Below are 22,258 nucleotides of genomic sequence, written 5' to 3' on the forward strand. Positions count from 1 at the left end.
ACATATAGCTGCCCATGTGAGAATACACGCTCTTTTAGAAACAAACCTACCTTTGACAGAGATTGTCCTTGACTTTTGTTTACTGTCATCGCAAAACATACAGAAACGGGATATTGTCTTCGTTGAAATCTGAAAGGAATTTTTTTGTCGGTAGGTGTCAACACAATTCTAGGAATAAATACCATATCTCCGATGTTGGTTCCTGATATAATTTGTGCCTTAATAACCTGTTCTCCTAGAGATGTAATTTGCAATCTTGTTCCATTACATAAGCCATCCTTTTGATTAATATTTCTTAATAACATGACGGGGACGCCAACTTTTAACACCAACTTATGCTTTGGCAAACCTGAGACCGTTTAATATATCAGGCGCATATAAACTTTCATCAAAACTGTCACTAAGACACTCATCAGGACATACACTGTCTGAACTTAAATACTGATGTTCAGATCCAGGAAGCATATCAAGCAAGCGATCATTGATTTGTTGGACGACTTCATTCGTGGGTGCCAGAACCGCTCTTTCTTCAAAAAATTCTTTATTTTTGTAATTTGATAGAATATCTGGGTATACAAATTCAATAAGATCGGATAGTGGATATAATGAATCTTTGATAAGTAGATCATGAGGAATTTCAATTTCGGTCTCACCATCATTGGGACCACCAACTTTTCCTTCACCTAAATCCAAAAGCCACTTAGCAAACAACCTTGTCTGTTCAATATTGGATGAGTCAGATCCTATGGTTAACCTCATGTTTTTTGTTAAGCGAAGGACCTTGATTGTTGACCATAAATAAGACGAACTTATTGATGCATTTACCACATCTTGTCTTGCACCGTGTTGAACGATAGGTAGAATCTACCTAAAATCACCTCAAAAAACTATTACTTTACCACCAAAAGGTTGGTTCCTACATCCCAATATATCCCTTAAAGTTCTATCCAATGTTTCAAAAGCATGTTTATGTGTCATTGGAGCTTCATCCCATATAATCAGTGAGGTTTTAGTTAACAAATGTGATTCATCTGTAAATGGCTTTATATTGCAAGAGGAAGTCTCATTTAAATTAATTGGAATATGAAACCGAGAGTGTGCCGTCCTACCACCAGACAATAGTAATGATGCAATACCACTTGAAGCAACATTTATAACGATTTCACCTTTTGATCTTATACTTGCAGCCAAAGTTTTCCACAAAAATGTTTTACCGGTACCATCGTAACCATAAACAAAAAAACTACCTCCTTTATTGCATGTTACGGAATTCATGATTTCATCAAAGACACTTTGTTGCTCATCAGTTAACGAAGACAACAGATTATAATATTCCGAGTTAAGAACTTCTTTGTCATAACCGAGCTCCTCATTAATGAGAGGATTATTTGATGAAGCGGCGAATTTATAATCAGGAAAAGGCATGGTTTCAAAGTTTTTAAGGGTGTTTGCATTGCGACTCAATATTTTTTCAATCTCACATAAAGTAAGATTTTTTATTTTGTCATCGGGTATAAAGAATATTGACATTTTGTCACCGGGTATTCATCGTCTCTGACAGTGAATACATGTAAAAAAAATGTATTTCGTGTGAAGGGTATATTGGTCATTAGTAGCTAGCATTATACACCGCCTGATAACAAACCTTACACAAATACGTAAGCTCAAAAGTTAATACTTACATAAGATTGACCAAAATACTCACATATAGATACGTTTGATGACCAAAATCGTTAACCAATGTGTTTTGTTATTTTATTTATGTTGCAGGTATGACAACAAATGACCAAAAATTGTCCAAATTAATCCGAGTGTATCTGAACAAAATTGCTGCTGTCATTGACAGTTTAAATTTTTTCGGTTGAACAGGGGACATTAGCAAATAGTTCGAGCTCATGTCGGGTTGTGGTCGGAATGTGTAGTTTTAAAAGTAGGTTAGTTTCACGTTGCTGAAAATGAATAAAATTTGTTGCTAGTGAACACTCGGTGAAAAAAAATTGGTCCGAACGGGCCTGCCAAAATTCACTCGCTTATGGTAAAAATTGCTGCAGTCATTGACCCTCATCAATTTTTTCGGGTGCATGGGATCTGACCAAATATTTCCAGGTCATGTGAGAAAATAAGGTTCGTTTCACGTTGCTGAAAATGAATAATTCAGATTGCTAATCAACAGTCAGTGAGAAAAGGGTTCGTTTGACGTTGCTGAAAATGAATAACAAAGATTGCTAATCAACAGTTAGTGAGAATAAAAATGGTCCGAACGGGCCTGACCAAATTCAGTTGTCTCTGACAGTGAATACATGTAAAAACAAAAAAAAATGTATTTCGTTTGAAGGGTATATTGGTCATTAATAGCTAACTGTATATACACCGCCTGATAACAAACCTTAAACAAATACAGGTGCTCAGAAGTTAATGGTTAAAATAGATAATAAGATTGACCAAAATACTTACATGCAGATGCGTTTGATGAGGAAGGGATATTGGACAACACCGAAACTGATTGGAAAGTTGTTGGTGTTGTACTGCAACTTTGATACATACCTAAAATGAAAAAAGAGTTTGTGTAAATACAATTTGATATTGATGGCAAAAAAAAACGAAATAATAACAAAAGGTACCACGATTTGTGATGTCAGACAATGGAGATGAAAAATTGAAAGTATTTCCAATGTTTGTTTGATATGGTGTTAGTGTTTAAGGATTGACGTTTTTTTTATCATAAGCCGGAAAACAATTTTCAGTGGATGATGTTTGACGTTTGTTAACACTTTGATGAGCTGAAAGATCAAAAAAAGATGATTTATAAATATCAAAAGACTGTTCATTACTTATTTTATGTTAATATAATGTTACCGGTATCATAGTCGCCTTTTCTTTTGTTATACAAATGTTGTATTCGAAAATATCTTTTCTCTTCACAACTCAATACTATCAAAAGCCGTCGCTAAAATGAAAAATCATTATAAGGTTAGTATGAGATGTAATATGAATCTAATTAATAAATAAGAACCCAAAATATACTTACAATTATTGAGATGATTTGAAAATGTATTTTGATGTGCAGACTAAAAAGATATCTGGCCAGGGTTCTTTTTATTATCACGAATCAATTTTCTTATTCGTCGGTTTTCCTTACATATATCTAAAGGTAAAAGAATTTAATATAATAGTGATTGTAAGAACATGACGAAAATGTTATATATATATATATATATATATAAAACTAAAACTACAAATGTTGGTCAATCGTCGTTGTGTTATTTGTTGTGTAGGGGCTAAAATCTCTTTTGGGATACCTATATTAAAAATAACAAAACATGTTGTAGCTCATAAATAAACAGTATGATGTAATGAATATAAGTATATGATGTAATGAATATAAGTAATGAATAAGAGTTAAGAGAGATATACCATGAGTAATATTAGAGATAGGTGTTCCCAAAGCAGTATTGATAGATGTAGAAGATATTATAGTGTCACCATTGAAGGATATGATCTCCTTAAAAACAATAAAAGTCGTTAAAACATAATCCGACCGAGTAAGAAAAAAATAAATTCAAACCTGATTAGCGTGTTTGTTTGTTTTTAAGTTGAGGGTGTTATCATCCGGGTTTCATCATTGACATTGCGTATCCGAAGACATTTATTGGATAATCTAAAAAAAAGATTATTAAACAAAAAAGTGATGATAGAACTATTGTAAATAAGGCTATTTGATAATGATATTACCCGGATGAAGAAGACATAATCCGATTGGTAACTGCGATATAATATAAAACAAAGTGATGATCGAATACATGAACAACCATAAATGGTTTTATGGTTAACATAAAGCATAGAAAAAATCAGATTGAATTACATTTTATATTAGGGTTTCAATTGAGATATTAGATTTATATCAATAAGATTATCAGTCGAAGATATGTAATTTCAATCAGATTGATTGTTTCAGATTTATCAATTACAAAAGAGTGATTATTGAACCGATGAATACAATTATAAATATTGATTGTTTGAACATGCTAATAGAATTACAAAGATTGAACCTGATTCAATTGATTGAAACTAATTGAAGTTGCAAATAAGATTGAATATGTTTAGTTGAGAAGATTGAAGATGTGAATGAGATTAAAAAGGATTGAGATTTACCTGTTCAGTTGATTGTTAGGTTTAGAAGGTCTTCCATGATGAAGATGAAATCACGATGGGAATGGCGGCTTGATTTTAGAATATGGATATTTGAAACTGCCAATAGTAAAGTGAATTTGTTAAAAGACGGTGTTAAGGAAACGATTTTATTAGAGAATTAATTGATTATTAAATATTTTCTTAGAATTATTGAATATTTTCTTAGAATAAGTCATGTGGCATTTTGAAGAGATGGTGTTAAGCATAAAAAAGGGAACCTTTATTAGATAGGGAAATTGAAAGCTAAGGTATTTAATGAATATTAATAACACACTTTTCTTAATGTACCTTTTGAATTATTAGACGTATGACTAAGCCCAACAACTAATAGGTGCGACCATATTTGTTGAATACATGTTCAATATTAAATACATATCATAGGCTTATGTACAAGTAGGGGTACCCACCCGTTCTTAATATGGGTTTCATTTTGTACGAAAGAGGTAGACAAATCCCTAATCGACGGTTTAGTAAATTGAATCCCTTTTTATTTTTGTGTCTTACTTTTTATTTAAACATAACTTTGGTCCAAATTTGTTGGGCTATGTAATTTGCTCCAATTTGAACATTTAGTGCTTCATGAAGTCTCATTGATGCCCTATTTTGGTTACGCCTAATTGGTCTTTTGCTGTGTTTGTTTCTTCTAGTTGGTTGATGATTTCATTTTGTTATTGTGGAATTATTATTCCATATTATGGTGGCTTTGGAGATTGAAGAGGAAAAGGAAACAAATGAGAACAAGGAAAAGGTGGCTAAAGCTACAAATAAATGTTTGGTTGTATTAAATCAATTGAGACGTTAAGTCCCATTACCTTGTAATCAACAAGTAATATTTTCCATCGTGTAAGAAAACAAAAGTTTGACTTTCAAATTGGCGATTCAGATTTGAATATGACTTCAATGAAGGTTATTTGTTTCAAAAGTCCAACGAAGGTTGCTGGTTTCAAAAGTCGATCCGTGAAAGAAATCAGTCATTGGTGTTTAAAACGCATGTGGACATGAAAAGTTTGTTTTGGTAACTACGGAAACAAGTTTGAATGGTTTATTTTAATGTTTAGATGTTTTGTATTGATACATGTTTACTTTGTTGTTATGAATGTTGGTTGTTTGCTTTAAAATACTTTGTTGTTTTATTTTTTTATTACATATAATATAACTCTTTTATAACTATTTTATTTGCTTTTTTAAGTATTTCTTATGCTCTTCACCTCCAACAAACTAGACTATTATACTAAAAGGTACAAAGTATAATAAATTATTGCATTTGCTACAAAGTACAAACTAATAAACTATTGCATTTACTGTAAAAATATATGAAAGTGTCATTTTAGAACTTTGAAAAACTCATGTGGTAGTTTGAGTTAAGTAACCTAATATCTAATTTCTTTTTTTTCATAACATATATCGGTAACTATACTATAGTTTAAAAATTGATGTATTAACATTTATTTTATCCGATCCATGTATTATACGAACACATAACCTAGTATAGTATAAAAGAGAATGTTGGTGCCACAAAGTTGCTATTTGATAAACTTTTGTTTTGGTATATAATGGATAGTTTCCACTTAGGAAACAACTTGACTTTTGACCAGTTGGTTGTGTGGGGATGTTCTTATGCCTAATCCGGTTTGCATCCCAAGTTTGAATCTTCACAATGGGAAAGGGTTGTTATTGTTTGCTTAAGCTTTTTTTTTTATTTTTTGCTAAGTTTAATTTGGTGGGTCATGTGTGTTGCGTATACATTTTTTTATTTTTTTTATTTTAGTTATGGTAACGTAACAAACATGACGGAAACTGAAGAAACCACCTCAACGCCAGGATCAACAGCGCCCAGGTTTCACAAAGACAAGTTATACCGACCGACGCTACCCCAATAACACACATAACCGAAATAGTCTGAATTCATGTCGACTTTAAAACTCAATGCTCAGGACTTCCAACACTTGAGTTTTACCATAGTCCGAGTTTTCCATGCGCAACACGCCGGTAAAACATTAATTGCTTATATTTTTGGAATGTTAGGCCGTTATTAGACTAATCCTAGTCTTAAACACTGGAAAGCAGCTAAGAAGGTGCTTCGATATCTGCAAAGGACGAAAGAATACAAACTGACTTATAGAAGAAGCGATGCTTTAGAAGTGGTAGGCTATTCTGATTATGACTTTGCTAAATGCAAAGATGACAAGAAGTCCACTTCGAGGTATTTATTTATGTTAGCAGGTAGACCTCTCATGGAGAAGTCTTAAACAGCGGTAACAACAACTTCCACCACGATGACAGAATATATAGTTGTTTATAATGCAACCTACCATGGAATGTTGCTTAAAAATCTGATCCCTGGACTCAAAATAGTTAATTCCATTTCTAGACAATTGAAGCTTTAATGTGATAATTCAGTTGCCGGTAGTTTTGTCACACCCCAACTTATGATGGAATGTCGTGGTGCGAACCATTTGTTCACAACTCACAAGATACTATCATGAAAATTAATATGACAATATCTAAATTATTTATTAAATTTCTAAATCAAGTACACATCATTTAAACAAGTACAAACTACTCCAAAAAAAATAACAAAAGTAAATAATCCAAAACACTTTGTCTTTCTTTTATTAAGTAGCCTAATGTCCTTTCTAAATGATCTTCACCTTCACTTCAAATTATATGATAACCTTCAATATGCGTACAAAATAGATATATTTGTCAACACGTGGTTGAGTAAGCAATCACCAGCTGTGACACTAAATATATAATACATAAATATTGAACAAACCAATAATCTAGTATCAACGATTAAACAATGAGAAAATAATTGGTGTCGTTTGACCATTTCCTAACGAATCGGGTTTTGGCTACTAAGACGAAATAAATATAAGTAATGGTTCCGGTTGACCATTGCCTAACGAATCGGGCTATGGCTACTAAGAAAGCGTATGATCATACTTTAATGTGATTATGAAGGACCTCTCCGAATGTGATAAAAGAAATCAACCAAACAAGTAGCAAGTAGCATTTAATCGTTCAATACAACAAGTCATGATTTTCTAGATTATTGTGATAAATGAATACAAGGTAGATATGCATGAAGTCCCAAAAACAATTGTTAAAATCAGTAAAATAAGGGAGTGATTACTCACCTTAATGATGAGCCAAACAATAAAATAAGAATTATAAACGAATCCCGATCCTTTAACACGCTGACTGATCCGACACAAACTGACAAGGAACTTTGAGACATTAAACTAGAAACATAGCCGCTGGAATCAGATCAAGCGGATGTGTAAAACTCAAGTTATGAGGGTTTTAATATTTAAGCGAGGAGGTACTGTTCAGAATCCGAACTTCGAATCAGGAGTCAGGTTTGGACCTGTACACTCAAAATTTCAAAACAAACATAAAAGTCTTCTAGCCTAAAAGCTAATTTTAGACCAGCGAGACTGCGTCAATCCCAGAAATTGATTGGGGATTTTGATTATGAGATAAAAATCTATGAAAACAAAGAAGACAACTTACCCGAACAATGATTAGAACTAAGAGAAATTCGAGGTCAAGGGTCTTGAATACCAAAGTCGAACTAAGCTTGAAAGAACTTGAATAATATTTGAAGAAATCTACAATGGAGGAAGCGAATTTCGTGATATGCAGAGGTGGTGGCTGTGTTACAGAAGATTTTAGGGTTTATGAATGCATTATACTCCAAAATCGTTTATTAGGAAATAGTTTATTTAAGAAAACCGAACAAGCTTATTATTATTATAACAAAATCGGGTCAATTAACCTAGTGATTTCAGTTTGATCAACAAGAAAATCAATGTGGACATGTTATAATATCAGAGGACATAACGTGGGGCTTAATTTTCGTGATTTGGGTTGGATTGGGAAGGATTTAACATCAAACGAAAATTAACAAACAAAAACTGAACCGAGCGTCGGTCGCGTTACATGACTGACCAGACACACTCTCCGCCGCGATACGCGACGAATCAAGTTATATCAGATTTTCTAAAATGTCACTTTTAGTCATTGTAGTTTCATAAATACGTTTTTTAGCCATTTTAAGCAATGTTAATAGTTTATAAGGGTTGTTTGAAGAGTTTGAAAGTTAAGAGAATATAAATTAAGTTTAACCAAGTTAAATATCAATAAATACAAGTTTTTATTAATTTGAAAGATCCGAATTACATTCCCGAGACGGGTAAACGAATACGAATACAAGTACGAAAAATACGAAATGTTACAAATTTCTCGAACAGTAGCAGTTCGACTGTAGCTGGTTTATATTCTGATACAAAGTATTTGTTTGCACGTGAATGAGTGAGGCCACTAAAATTTGTATTGAGTATATTAGTACCAATAATATTCTTGTGGATTCGATGACTAAAGGTCTCCCACCTAAAGTTTTTGAAGAACATGTTTCTAATGTGGGATTTACTAAAAACCTTATTAATTGCATATTATACTTATGTTTTATTAAAAAATTTACTCAGTTTTGATTTTGTATGTCTTTTAATATGTTCTGTATGCGTAACGACATACAGACAAATTAGTATACAAATCAAATATTGAGGGGCTTATGTGTAAATTTTGATCATAACTACTTAGGTTTTAAACCGTGACATTCATTATTTTCCGTACCAAAAACCCAACCCGTTTTAAACTTTCATCTCATATATTATCTATTTTGTTACGGTTTTTGTTGCGCATCATTCAATTCTATTTTGTTCATTAATAAATGTTTCTTTATAACTATCAAATAGGTGCAATTTTTACCCCTTAACTATACTTTTTCATCTTTTTAAACCTGGACCAAAGCCCAGGGACCTAATGGCAAAATAATCAAAATCTCCTTTTCCCTCTCCCTCTTCCATTCCCGAAGGCAGAAACCTCACCCCCTTTCATTCCTAATCTTCAATAAATCCTTAAAACACGGGATTGGACAAGTTTTCTCGTGTCTTGTCCAACACGTTAATCATCCATATGGTAAGATTGATCAACTGACAGCTAATTCCTTTGAATCAAACCAATTTCATTAACTCTATACACGACCTGCAATAATCTCAAAACCCCTTATATAAGCGATCAAAACACAATTAACGATACCACACCATCACCTCCGCAGCGCAAGCCAAACCCCTAAATGAATTTCGCCACACGAAGTCGTCTGGGTCAGTTTCGAGTTCAAACCGTGTGCCGCAACCGTAGTTTTTCATATTCTGCCTTGTCATCATCAAAATCGGTAATTGATTGGTGTTCTTAATTCGCGTTTTACTAACAAATATTAATCCCAAATCAATTGTAAACATCAATAGTCATTTAACCCGATTGCAGATTCTAGGGTTTGTATTTGAATTGGGGAAGAGCATAACTGTGTTTAATTAATTAACCGTTTTCATGATATAACCAAGTCAAACACCTGCCCCAGTGGCAGGTGCATGCCACTTTAACACTGTGACCCGACCTGGGGCGCGGGTTCGAGTCCCCCATGCCCGGTTTTTTGTGTTTTATTTTTCTAATTCATTTTTTGTTAAATTTAGTTATTATTACATGTATACAACTTTAAACAAGCGTTTTTTTTATAACCCAAAACCCCGGATTTTGTCTTCTTTTCGTTGAACTTTTATTTTCTCTGTTTGATCATTCAATATGTGTATATACAATATATATGTTCTACACATAGTAAAAGTGATACTAATACTCGCTTAATAAACTGAACTTGGTTCTTTGATCAAAACTTTTATATATATATATATATATATATATATATACTATTTTATTTAAAATCAAACATAAATAATAATAATAATCATCATCATCATCATCATCATAATAATAATTGTTTAAACCCAAAAGGTCTCCAAGTTCCTTTTAAACCTATTAGTAACCATTATATCATGTTGCAGTATTTTTTTTAATTCTTTACACTATTTAATTTATATTATTTACAAATAGTTAAACTAACTATATTAATTACAATTTTAGATAAACTCAATAGAATCCCGAATTCGTTATAAGTCTTGTTAATACTTCGTTATTTAATTAATCGGGGCATTCACATAAATTCCCTTCTTAAATATCTTTATTACATATATCCCCAACGACAAAAATCAATTACATATTTCTTGTCTTTAAAACATAGAGGAACCGTGCGCCGCCGCCATTTCATGCACTCCCTCCATCATTCTCCTCAATTCCTAGTTCGTCACCGAAGACGACAAACTACCACACATATCCCACCACATCCATCTCATTTTGCCGGCTTGCTTGATTCGATTTCCGGCAAACACCACCACATTCAGGTTTTCAGATTTGAAGCGAAGCCCCGCCCAAGCAACTAGTAAGCTCAAGATTCAAGCAACTATTTGATTCTACAATCGTTTTGGGAGTTGCGGGTGGAAGAAGTGGCGTCACCGGTGGGGCTAGGTGGAGGGAGACGGTGGATGAGGGGAGGGTGTGGAGGAGGTAGGATGTGGAACTAGGGTTTGCATTTACATAAAGAAGAGGGAAATAAAGTAGGTTGGAGAAGATGATGGTGGATTCTGGTAGTGTGAAGCGGCCGGCAACCCACCGGAGAATCAAGCCGTGAATTAGGTTGGAGAAGATCAGTGGTTTAACTCTTCTTATAATAATTAGTTTCTTTGTATTTTTGTTTTTTTAAAGAACATTTAAACATTTAAAAAAAGGGTAAAGAGGTAATTTAATATGAAAATGGGAAATGTGTAATTAATTTTTAAGGTTGGGGAAATATGTAAATAATGGGCTTAGTAAGGGGATATATGTAAAAATCCCTAATTAATATTATCGTTAACAAATAGGGCCTTTTGTCTACATATCCCAAGGAGCTCGACTGTTTCTATCTTAATTTTTATCGTCATCTCATCTTCATTAATCCACTTGCTAAGGTGAGTTTGCATACCCCTTTTTTCATATTTTTTATATTTGGGGGGGGGGGGGGGGTAGCATGTATACATTATTCACTTTTCTCATGTTTTATTATCTCATCTATTCAAAACACAATTCAACATATGTTTATGTGTATTTATTGCGTGCTCTATGATTATGCTTCATGCGCTTAATGGTTTGTGGTTGGTATCTCATCCTCATATACATTCTCATCTAGTATGATTATACATTTACCCAAGTACATTGATTTTGTATCAATAGGAACATGTTCACATTTATTTAGTTGTTTGCATTTTCATAAGAACTGTAATGCTCATCATTTACATACGAATTGTGATTTACCTATCTATATGTATAAAACTAAAACTTATGTATTCTCACCAGCATTCGTGTTGATAAAACTCTATTTTTATACATGCTACAGGTACATGTAGTGTTATTGCTCAAGATCGAAGATATTAGTTTTGCCTTAGGATATTTATTCAAATTATAAATTATGGTGTGTTGGTCTGTTTATTGAACTTGTGTACTTGTTTTAATGTAATGAAATTAAATAATTATTGTCACTTAAATTAGTGTATTTTTGAGTTACTGTCCAATCAATACGTTACGCCCCGGCATGTTCTGCCACTTTTGATCAGGGTGTGGCATAAACAAGGACTGCAGTATTGTAACGCCCGTAAATTTCGTTAATTGGCTCGATCGTTTATAAATGTTGGTCAAAAAGCCAGGGTTTCATCTTTCTAATTTAGAGCCTTGTAATACGTTTTAAAACTCCGTTTGTCCATCTTTTTTTCCCAAAACATCTCCTCTTACGACTTAAAGTATTATACTAGTATGTAGCACCCGACATTTTCGTTTATTGGCATGCACGTTGTAGAGTTTGTATATTTATCGGGCTTGACCCGGCATTCTCCCGGGAGCTCCTTGCAAACCTCGTAAACGTTCTCACTTAACTTTCCACCCAAGTTGCTACATACTTCAATTTGGAGGGACTTGGATGTAACTATTTTATATCATAAAACAAAAGAAAACTCAATCCCTAAACCTATTTGCAGCCGTCGGACCTGGACCCCCCCTGCTCGTTTTTCTTCTGCCTAGCCAAGTTTCAGCCGTGAAAACTTAAATTCAAGGTCGGTTTTATGATTCCCCATGTCTTTTACACCTTAACTGATCATATTAACGCGCTTATTGGTCGTTAAGATTGAGTTTTGATGATAACAGCTTGCTGACAGATTCGTATACGTTTATTGTAGGGTCTGTAACGCGATGTTAATACACTGTTTTTGATCGATTCTTGATTCCATGATGTTCTAATTTGAGTCTAGTTTCCAGAAAGGTATAATACGTAATTTTTGGACGAGATTTGAATAGTTTTTATGAATTTATAAAATCGAGTGTCAAAGCTGATGCGGGATGACGGATTCTGGTCTGTCTTCCCGACGTCATAACCTTTTTTCGACAAGTCCAAATTGGTTGGTTCCACTTCTGGGAGTTAGTGTTTTGAGTTAGGAACCAAACCCAATTGGAATCGTTTAATTTGGTTCAGTAATGAATTTTATAAAAATAAAACCATTTTGTTGCGCGCTGAAATAGCTGCACATACCTTTCTGTGTTGGAAGAATTTTTATGATTTTTGTGTCCAATAGAAAAATATAATAAAAATATTTTTATAAACCTAAGACATTTATTAAAGTCTGGTAAAAATTTAATAATTTAATTCAAAGGTTTTCCTATGCAATAAAATACATCTTTGCATGCTAAAATCTGCATGTTATATTCGTATTGATCAATAAGTTCGTTTTAGGCTTAATCGGTGGTTTTGGTTAGTTGAAAGGTTTTAGGGGCCTCGGGCCAAGTGTTGGGCCTTGGGCCAAGTGGTTGGGCCTTGGGCCAAGTTTTGGGTCTTAGGCCAAGTGGTTGGGCCTCTGGCCAAGTGTTGGGCCATGCGCCAAGTGGTTGGGCCTCGGGCCAAGTGGTTGGGCCTTGGGCAAAAGTGTTGGGCCTTGGGCCAAAGTGTTGGGCTTGGGCGGCCCATTAGGCAAGTGTGTCCTTGCGGTCTAGATTAGTAACGCGTTGTGTATAATCTACAGGCCCTTACTTGTGAGTGTGCACTTAGGGATTTCCTAGCTCATTGCAGGTGTTCGGTTGATTCAGGTGAGTTCATGATGCCCTTTTTACTCTTTTACGTTTTGGGCTAGCATACACACCGAAATACAATTTTAAACGATTTTACTCGTTACAATGATTTGAATAGTTTTACATGGTCTCACTCGTGATGGTGCATTTTGAAAGCTATATTTGAATTATTTTATATGCCTTAGGATATTTTAGACTCGTTCATGGTCTTGTGTCCTTAAGGTTACATACACTATTGATGGTCTAGACTCGAGGACGTTAGCAGACTTGGTAGTAGTTGAATATGAGTAGACCTATCTACTTCCCGTATGGGATGATATATATATATATATATATATATATATTTATATATATATATATATTTATGTAGGAATATATATATGTATGTATATATGGAGGTATGTATGTACGTATGAGGATGTGTACCTTATAGCCTACGATTGTGTAATGATATTTAGTTTCTCGTGACTAAGAATGATGTATGTAGGCTTATTGTTGTGTGTGTGCATGGTAATTCATGGTCGGGTCAAATATATTACTCGGGTTGTACCCGTGGTGAAGAGGCCCGTGTGACGTGATCATCATTTTGGCGGGTCAAATATATTACTCGGGTTTTAAAATCCCGTGGTGAAGAGGCCCGTTGGATGTTGAGCCGTGATCGGGTCAAATATATTACTCGGGTTGTACTCGTGGTGAAGAGGCCCGTATTACGTGCTTGGATGTATGAGCCGGGATCGGGTCAAATATATTACTCGGGTTGTACCCGTGGTGAAGAGGCCCGTACCCCGTGCTTGGATGTATGAGCCGAGATCGGGTCAAATATATTACTCGGGTTGTACCCGTGGTGGAGAGGCCTGTATCTCGTGCTCGGATGTATAAGCTGTGACCGAGTCAAATATATTACTCGGGTTTGACTCGTGGTGGAGAGGCTCGTGTCACATGCTTAGGTCTTACCGCGTCCGGGTCAAATATATTACTCGAGTCTTGACTCGTGGTGGAGAGGCCCGTGTACGTGTGTTCGACGATGATTGTATTACTTGGTGAATTATATATAATTTATTTTATTTATACGTTCTCTATTGTTTATAACTATAGCTTTGAAATAAAGTATGAATTATTGTTTATGAAAACTTGAACTCACTCAGCTCAAGCTGACTTTGTGTATATGTTAGATTGACTTTCAGGTTGAGGATTAGAGATTTCCGCTTGGACGTGCTAGAGACTACTCGGATGGTTGAAGGCACATCTAGTCGAAGAATTAATAACGCAAACTGTTTCTTTTAAATTATTACCATAAGTATTTAAATTTTAATTTTGGTCACTTCCCTGGTTTTGGGAATTTTGATGTTATCTATTCCGCTGTTTACTACTCTGAAACGATTTTAATGAGATGAAGATTTTAAATAAAACAAATATTTTATTTACATTTGATTTTTGAACACTTGCACCCGTGTTTGGGATTTTTAATACTTAAACTTTTCCGCTGTTATTTACTCTGAACTTGTTTTAAATAAAACGAATCGATTGGTTTTAAATTTTTGTGAATTTGGGGAGGTGATTACCAACTGTAGGATTCCCGGGATTCGGGGTCTTACAAGTATGATTAGTGGGGGTCTAAATTCAACGTTAACTCAGGCGTGTTACTGTCCTTTAACATGTTTGTTAACATTATTATTACTACTATTACTATTTACTATGTTTTTGTTCGATGACATATATAACATCTTTATTTGAATCCAATATAGTCTCTCTGTTAGTTCATTCATCTTTATTTTTAGTCATATAAATAGTTTAGCTCATTGTACTACTGCTGCTGCTGCTACTGCTACTGCTACTGCTAATAATAATAACAATAATAATAATTAATAATAATAATGATAATTAATAATAATAATAATAATAATAATAATAATAATAATAATGTACAGGACATATAAAAGGACAGTAACACCCCTGAATTAACGCTGAATTTAGAGTGAGTTAACAATTTGGACGAATTGGCAACGGTTGGGAAACATCGAGGATCTAATTGACCAAACCTTGGGGATGATTTGGCACTTTACTCATATAATAAAGAAAGAGTGAAAAGACATTCTTACACCTGACTTAACGATTAAATTTAACAGCGTTAGTGATTTGGATGAAATTGGCAAGAATTGGGAAACGTGGATGGTCCATATGCAAAAAATAAACCTTTTGAACTAAATTCGTATTATTTGACAAACCACAAGGACGAAAATGGCATTTTACTCTTTCTATTTTTTTCCTTCCATCCCTAAGTATGGCTGACTCGACAAATCTGTCACACCCCCAAATTTCGTGTCACACCCCGACTTAGGGCCTAGGTGTGTGACCAATAGTTGGTACCTGTTTTATAAATATGTCATATTTATAGTTTAATTTTAGCGGAAGACTTAAAGGTTTAATATAATATTAATTTACATTGAAAATTTACTTGGGAATTAAATACCCAAGTTGAAGTTTTACAAAATATTGTTTTTAATTCTACAAGGATTTTATAACAAAATTGAGCCATCATGCGGTGCGAACTTCTATCTTCGAGATGACTCTAATCCTTGCTATATATCATCAAACTTAATTACCTGCAAGTCGTATTAAAATAAGTCAGCTATGTGCTAGTGAATAGTTATGACTCTAAAAGCATTTAAATAACAATCATAATACAAATATAGTTTTCCAGGCAATCTCAGCAGATATATTGCTATACCCGGTATATGTAACACTGCCCTACACACACACAAATCTCCGAGCCACGTAGCCCATTCCGTAGAAACTATATATGGCCATTAGCCTGGGGCCACGTAGCCTTTGACAGTTTAGGCTTAACAGCTATGTTTGGATCCAGACACATGTGTATTCGGTCTGAGTTGTTTTATTTTCTAATTTGTAGTATAACGTTTTAGAGATCACGTAATCTCATGTAAACGTTTGACTAACTCTATAAGACAAACAACCTGTCCATCCTATAGAGTACAAATATGTTTTGACTGTTTTGTAAAGGTTTAACGTATTCACCTGTACCGATGATATGATTATTTGAAAACCTTTCTTGATTGCAATTGATTGTTAACCTATAAATAAATAGGTTTGAATGATCACCTTGATGGTGTTTCTTGATTAGACTGCAGACTTTAAGTCTGGTTTTAACCTTGATTAGGTTTGTGAATGTATTTTGAAATCATGTTTGTATTTATGTGACGTTTGGTATAGCATGCTTTGGCCTAATAGAGTCTATTGTTGGTGCATGATGTCAGTAGTTCAGTGTCTAGTGTCTGTAATCGCGTTTGTAATGTTTTATGTTTTGTATAAGCGAAGTTGCTAACAAGTTCGCTGATATGGGCGAACTTGTTAGACAAGCGAAGTTAGTGACAACTTCGCCTGAACATGCCAGGCGAAGTTGTCGTGATTATATAAGCCATCTGTTACGGCTTATTAATCATTCATTCAGTTTTACAGTTTTCGTGTATTCGAGTCAGAGAGAGTCTGTAATCAAGTGATCTTCGTATCACGTGTTTAAGGTTGGTATACAACGTGTTTGATTATCGTGTGTTAATCGTATTGTTTTCTATACTCGTAACGTCTTACGTAGGGATTCCGCACCTGCGTAGTACGTGATATCTCGTGTAGATCCGGCTGGGGACCTACAATTGGTATCAGAGCATTTGCTCGATTGTGTGGTTCGGGATTATCACGCGGGTATAGAAATCGTTCCGTTCGACTATTCGCTGGACGAGTTTTCTGAGTTTTTGTGTCATACTCATCTCCTACAAGCTTAAACAACCCATAACACCTTCACAAACCTTGAAAAACCTAGAAATCTAATCTGCAGAAACTTCGTGTTCATCAGGCGAAGTTGCCGTCACTGTTACTAGGGTTTCGGCGAAGATATAAGGTCAAGCGAAGTTACCCACAACTTCGCCTACCTCTTCAAGTTCGCTTACCTCAAGTGAAGTTACCCACAACTTCGCCTACCTCCCAAGTTCGCTTACCTCAAGCGAAGTTATTCTCAAGTTCGCCAAGTTAAGCGTCCAGCGAATTTAAGAAAGTGAGCGACGTTACAAATTCACGCGAAGTTAAGCTTTAAGCGAAGTTATCCACAACTTCGCCTACAGAGCTGTTTGAAAATAAAATTTTTGATTTTCGGATTTCTTTGAGTTTTGAGAAAGATGTCTTCGATAAATATTACTGAACTGGTAAAGATGGAAGTAGAAGCAGGTTCGGCTACAAAGGCACCCAAGATGCTTAAGAAAACTGATTATGTAGCGTGGAAAGATCGTTTTGAACAATATGTCAAGTATCAAGATGTGAAGATGTGGGTATGCATACAAGATGGTTACATTCCAATTACTACTGAGTATGAAGGTCGAGATCAGATCAAGAAGTACAAAGAGATGAAAGATGAAGAGAATAAAATGTATGAAGCCGAAAGCAAAGCTCATGCAGCAATTACAATGGCTCTTCCACAAGAGATTTTGCACACTTTCAGAAAGTACAAGACTGCTAGAGAACTTTGGGAAGCTCTTGAAAACCGTTTTGAGGGCAATGTGGGAATTCGTGCTTCGAAGATTAAACTTCTAAAAACCCAATTCTCGGTCTTCAAGTATCTGAAAAACGAATCACTTGATGATATCATCACCAGATATTATCATCTGATGACTGAACTCAACAACTATTCAATTGCATACAAAGAAGATGAGATTGTTGAGAAGCTTCTTGATGCTCTCCCACCAAAATGGGAGATGTATACAGTGTTGATGAGAGAAGATAAAGACTTTACTGACTATGACCTTGAGACAGCAGTTAACAAGCTAAGAACGTTTGAACTGAACATGGTACGAAAGGAGACACCTACCGATCAGGTTCAAGATCCGGGTATGTATGGTGCAAAGGTTAACTCGGGATCAAGTTCGAAAACGGAATCATCTGCTTATTACTCTAAGGGAGAGTCAGGCGCGAGCTCAACACATGAGGGACATGTATCTCTCAACATGAACGGTGATGTGTGCTATGTAGCTGGAGGGTCAAATGCTTCTCAACCTCAAGCGAACAAGAGTAGTTATTCCCCGAGTGTTTCAAACAACAACTACTCGAAGATGCCCATGAGTGTCAAATCTGCTGAACAACAGTTTGCTCTCTATGCATCTTTTATTGCTTCGTATGAGAACTACATTCAGGGTAAGATCGTTGATCCTGCAGTTTTGGATGAAGACTATGACCAGATCGATGCTGATGATCTGGAGGAGATGGATCTGCAGTGGCAGATGGCTATGATTGTCAGAAGGGTGAAGAGGTTCATGAAGAAGACTGGCAGGAAGTTTGTCGGAGAGAGGCCAGGGTTTGATAAGACGAAGGTTCGCTGCTACAACTGTCAGCAGAATGGCCACTTTGCAAAAGAATGCAAGAATGAACGTGTAAAACGCAGTCAGAACAGATCTACACAGCAAAGTGGTAGTGGTAATGACTATAGAGCCATGATTTCCAGACAGAACGAAGAGTACAACTGGAATCTGCATGTTGAAGAAGTATTTGAACAGGCCAACTTGGCAAACATCGAAAATGCAGATAGTGAGAAGGGAACTGGCGAAAATGAAGCGTACATGGCAGATGTAGCAGACCAGCTCTCCGAGGTAAGTACCGAACTCCCTTGTACTAAGTGTGAACTTCTGTCTGAACAATTGACAACTCTAACTGACCAGTTTGTTAGTTTGGATGCGCAATATAAAACTTTAAAAGAAGATCATCATTTCATTAAAGCTAGAGAAAATAGTTACAAAGTAAAAATTAAAGCTAGTGAAACAGATATTAAAAGTCTTAAAGCAAAGCTTGCTGAAAAAATTAATATTGTTGGTACATGTATGTCAGTAGTTCATAGTCTAACGTTTGTAATCGAGTCTGTAATGTAATTATGTTTTTGATTATGTTTATGTTTATGTAACGAGCGAAGTTGTAAACAAGTTCGCTCAGGCGAACTTGTTGAACAAGCGAAGTTATGGACAACTTCGCCTGAGGCGAAGTTGTCGTGTTTATATAAACTGTTCACTGTAACTGTTTGTAAGTGTTCGTGAGTTCGCGAGATTGGTTATGGTTACGTGTTTACAAGTCAGAGTCTGTAATAGTGACCGCGTGTCACGTGTTCGTGTTATCAATATAACGTGTTTCGGTTATAGCTCGTGTGTTTGATTTATACGTATTCTACGCTCGTATCTACCTACGCAGGGATTCCGCACCTGCGCAGATAGCGACATCCCGTGTACGATCCGTCCAGGAACCTACAATTGGTATCAGAGCCATCGGCTCGATTGTGAGGTTCGGGATTTCACGCGGGTGTAGAAAACGTCTCGTTTGACCTATTCATGGGACGAGTTTTTGTTCGAATTGAGTTCTAATCACTATATTCAGTCATTTTCAAGCCTTTACAACGACCGGAAACTGCAGAATCGTCGACATCAGATCTGAATATTTTCAGTGTTCATCGGGCGAAGTTACTGTTCTTCAGGCGAAGTTGCCGTCACTGAAAGTAGGGTTTCGGCGAAGATATAAGGAAAGCGAAGTTATTCACAACTTCGCCTGCCTCATAAGTTCGCCTAAGCGAAGTTATCCTCAACTTCGCTTTCCTGCTAAGTTCGCCTAAGCGAAGTTATCCTCAACTTCGCTTACCTGATAAGTTCGCTTACTTTAAGAAGTTATTCTCAACTTCGCCGAGTCACACGAACTTAAGAATTTTTCCAGCGAAGTTAACACTTAAGCGAAGTTATTCTTAACTTCGCCTTTAGTACTGTTTGGACAAATTTTTGAATTTTTCGGGTTTTTGAGAAGATGTCGCAAATTAACATCTCTGAATTGGTGAAAATGGAAGTCGAAGCGGGGTCAGCCACTAAGGCCCCAAGGCTGTTAAAAGGAACCGACTTTGTTGCTTGGAAGGATCGGTTTATTCAATATATTAAATACCAGGATGCAAAGATGTGGGTGTGCATCCAGGATGGATATATCCCACCGACCATGGTGTACGAAGGTCGTGATGTGGTTAAGAAGTACAGCAAGATGGATGAAGAGGAGAAGAAGATGTACGAAGCCGAAAGCAAGGCTCACGCAGCTATCACTATGGCTCTTCCACAGGAGATCCTTCATACTTTCAGGAAGTATACATCGGCTCGAGAGCTTTGGGATGCTCTTGAAAATAGATTCGAAGGGAACGTAGGTATTCATGCCTCGAAGATTAAACTGTTGAAGACTCAGTTCTCTGTCTTCAAATATTTGAAGAACGAATCTCTGGATGATATTATCACTCGATATTATCATCTAATGACAGAGCTAAACAACTATTCGATTGCTTACAGAGAAGAGGAGATAGTTGAAAAGCTTCTCGATGCTCTCCCACCGAAGTGGGAAATGTACACAGTTCTGATGAGGGAAGACAGAGACTTTCCTAATTGTGATTTGGAGACAGCAGTAAACAAGCTCAGAACCTTTGAGCTTAATATGGTACGTAAAGAGACACCAACAGATCAGATTCAAGACCCTGGTATGTATGGTGCCAAACTTAACTCAGGCTCAAGTTCGAAGCCTGAATCTGCTGCTTACTACTCCAAAGGAGAGTCAGGTTCTAGCTCTTCTCATGAAGGAAACGTTTCAGTAAACATGAACGGTGATGTTTGCTTTGTTGCTGGAGGTTCAAGTGCTTCGAAACCTCAAACATCCAACAGTAGTTTCTCTCCTAGTGCCTCAAGCAATAACTATTCCAAGATGCCAATGAGTGTCAAATCTGCTGAAGAGCAGTTTGCAGTCTATGCATCTTTTATTGCTTCTTATGAGAACTACATACAAGGGAAGATTGTGGACCCTGCTGTTTTGGATGAGGATTATGACCAGATCGATGCTGATGATCTGGAGGAGATGGATTTGCAATGGCAAATGGCCATGATAGTGAGGCGAGTCAAGCGTTTCATGAATAAGACGGGGAGAAAGTTTGTTGGTGGTAGGCCCGGATTCGACAAGTCTAAAGTAAGGTGCTATAACTGTCAACAGTATGGGCACTTTGCTAAAGAATGCAGAAACGAGAGAGTTGAACGGGGTCAAGGCCGGTCTGCACAGCCTACTGGGATTAGTAAAGAAGTCAATGCCATGTTGTCTAGAGAAGCCGGTGAATACAACTGGAACCTGCATGCGAATGAAACTGGTGAGCAGGCGAATATGGCTAAGGTAGAAAATGAAGATTGTGAGAAGATGACTGGAGAGGAGAAAGCTACTGGTGAGGAGAAAGCTTTCATGGCAGATAACGATGGTCAACCCTCCGAGGTAAGTCCTAAACCTGTTTGTACAAAATGTGAGAATTTGTCTGAGCAACTTGCGACCATAACTGATCAGTATGTTCGTTTAGATGCTGAATTTAAAAATCTTAAAGAAGATCATCATTTTACTAAGGCAAGAGAAAACAGTTATAAAGTTAAAATAAAAGTATGTGAAAAAGATGTCAAAAGCTTAAAAACTAAACTTACTGAAAAAATTGATGTAATTGACCTAAGTTATGAAGTTTTAGAAGAAAAGACTAAACTTATTGCTGATCGTGAAAAGCAGATTGCTGACCACCAGGTGAAAGTGGTGGAACTGAACCGAAAACTCGAGCAGTTCCGAAATTCCTCAGCTATTCTAGATCACCTCGTTAGTGATCAAGGTACCTCTCCAAAGAGAGGAGGAATTGGTTATCACGAGGTTCCACCACCGTATAACCACAACTACACTTTCAATCCTAGTATTCAGAAATCTGTGGATTTTGAAGTTCCTCAGACTGTTCCAATCAAGGTTACATGTAAAGAACCAACTGTTAGTGATGGCGAAACGAGTTCGCCTGTTTCTAGTGTAAATATTTCTGTTATGAGTCCAGTCTCATCGGATTCGGATAAGTTGTCCGAATCAGGTAAGACGAAAGAGGAGGTAGTGTTACCCACCGGTGGAGATAAAAATAAATCTTCTAAAAAGAGTACTCCACTCAACCCGTATGTCCCAC

The 22,258-nt window shown here is 35.9% G+C and overlaps 2 protein-coding genes across 2 annotated transcripts; both read right to left on the reverse strand.

Moving 5' to 3' along the window:
• Positions 1 to 333: 333 nt before the first annotated feature.
• Positions 334 to 759, reverse strand: LOC143584331 (uncharacterized). The gene has a single exon (XM_077066411.1). The coding sequence runs from the start codon at positions 757 to 759 to the stop codon at positions 334 to 336; it is 426 nt and encodes a 141-aa protein (XP_076922526.1).
• Positions 760 to 879: 120 nt separating this feature from the next.
• On the reverse strand, positions 880 to 1,425 carry LOC143584332 (uncharacterized). Its single transcript, XM_077066413.1, has one exon. The coding sequence runs from the start codon at positions 1,423 to 1,425 to the stop codon at positions 880 to 882; it is 546 nt and encodes a 181-aa protein (XP_076922528.1).
• Between the last annotated feature and the right edge of the window lie 20,833 nt (positions 1,426 to 22,258).

Source organism: Bidens hawaiensis, unplaced genomic scaffold (genome assembly GCF_021521415.1).
Source record: "Bidens hawaiensis isolate Kalapana, Puna unplaced genomic scaffold, B.hawaiensis_p1.1 tig00032931_1, whole genome shotgun sequence".
Lineage (NCBI taxonomy): Eukaryota > Viridiplantae > Streptophyta > Magnoliopsida > Asterales > Asteraceae > Bidens > Bidens hawaiensis.

What these genes read in the sequence shown, in the direction of transcription:
- LOC143584331 (XM_077066411.1), bottom strand. Translation starts at nt 759, where the DNA reads ATGAGGTTAACCATAGGATCTGACTCATCCAATATTGAACAGACAAGG.
- LOC143584332 (XM_077066413.1), bottom strand. Translation starts at nt 1,425, where the DNA reads ATGCCTTTTCCTGATTATAAATTCGCCGCTTCATCAAATAATCCTCTC.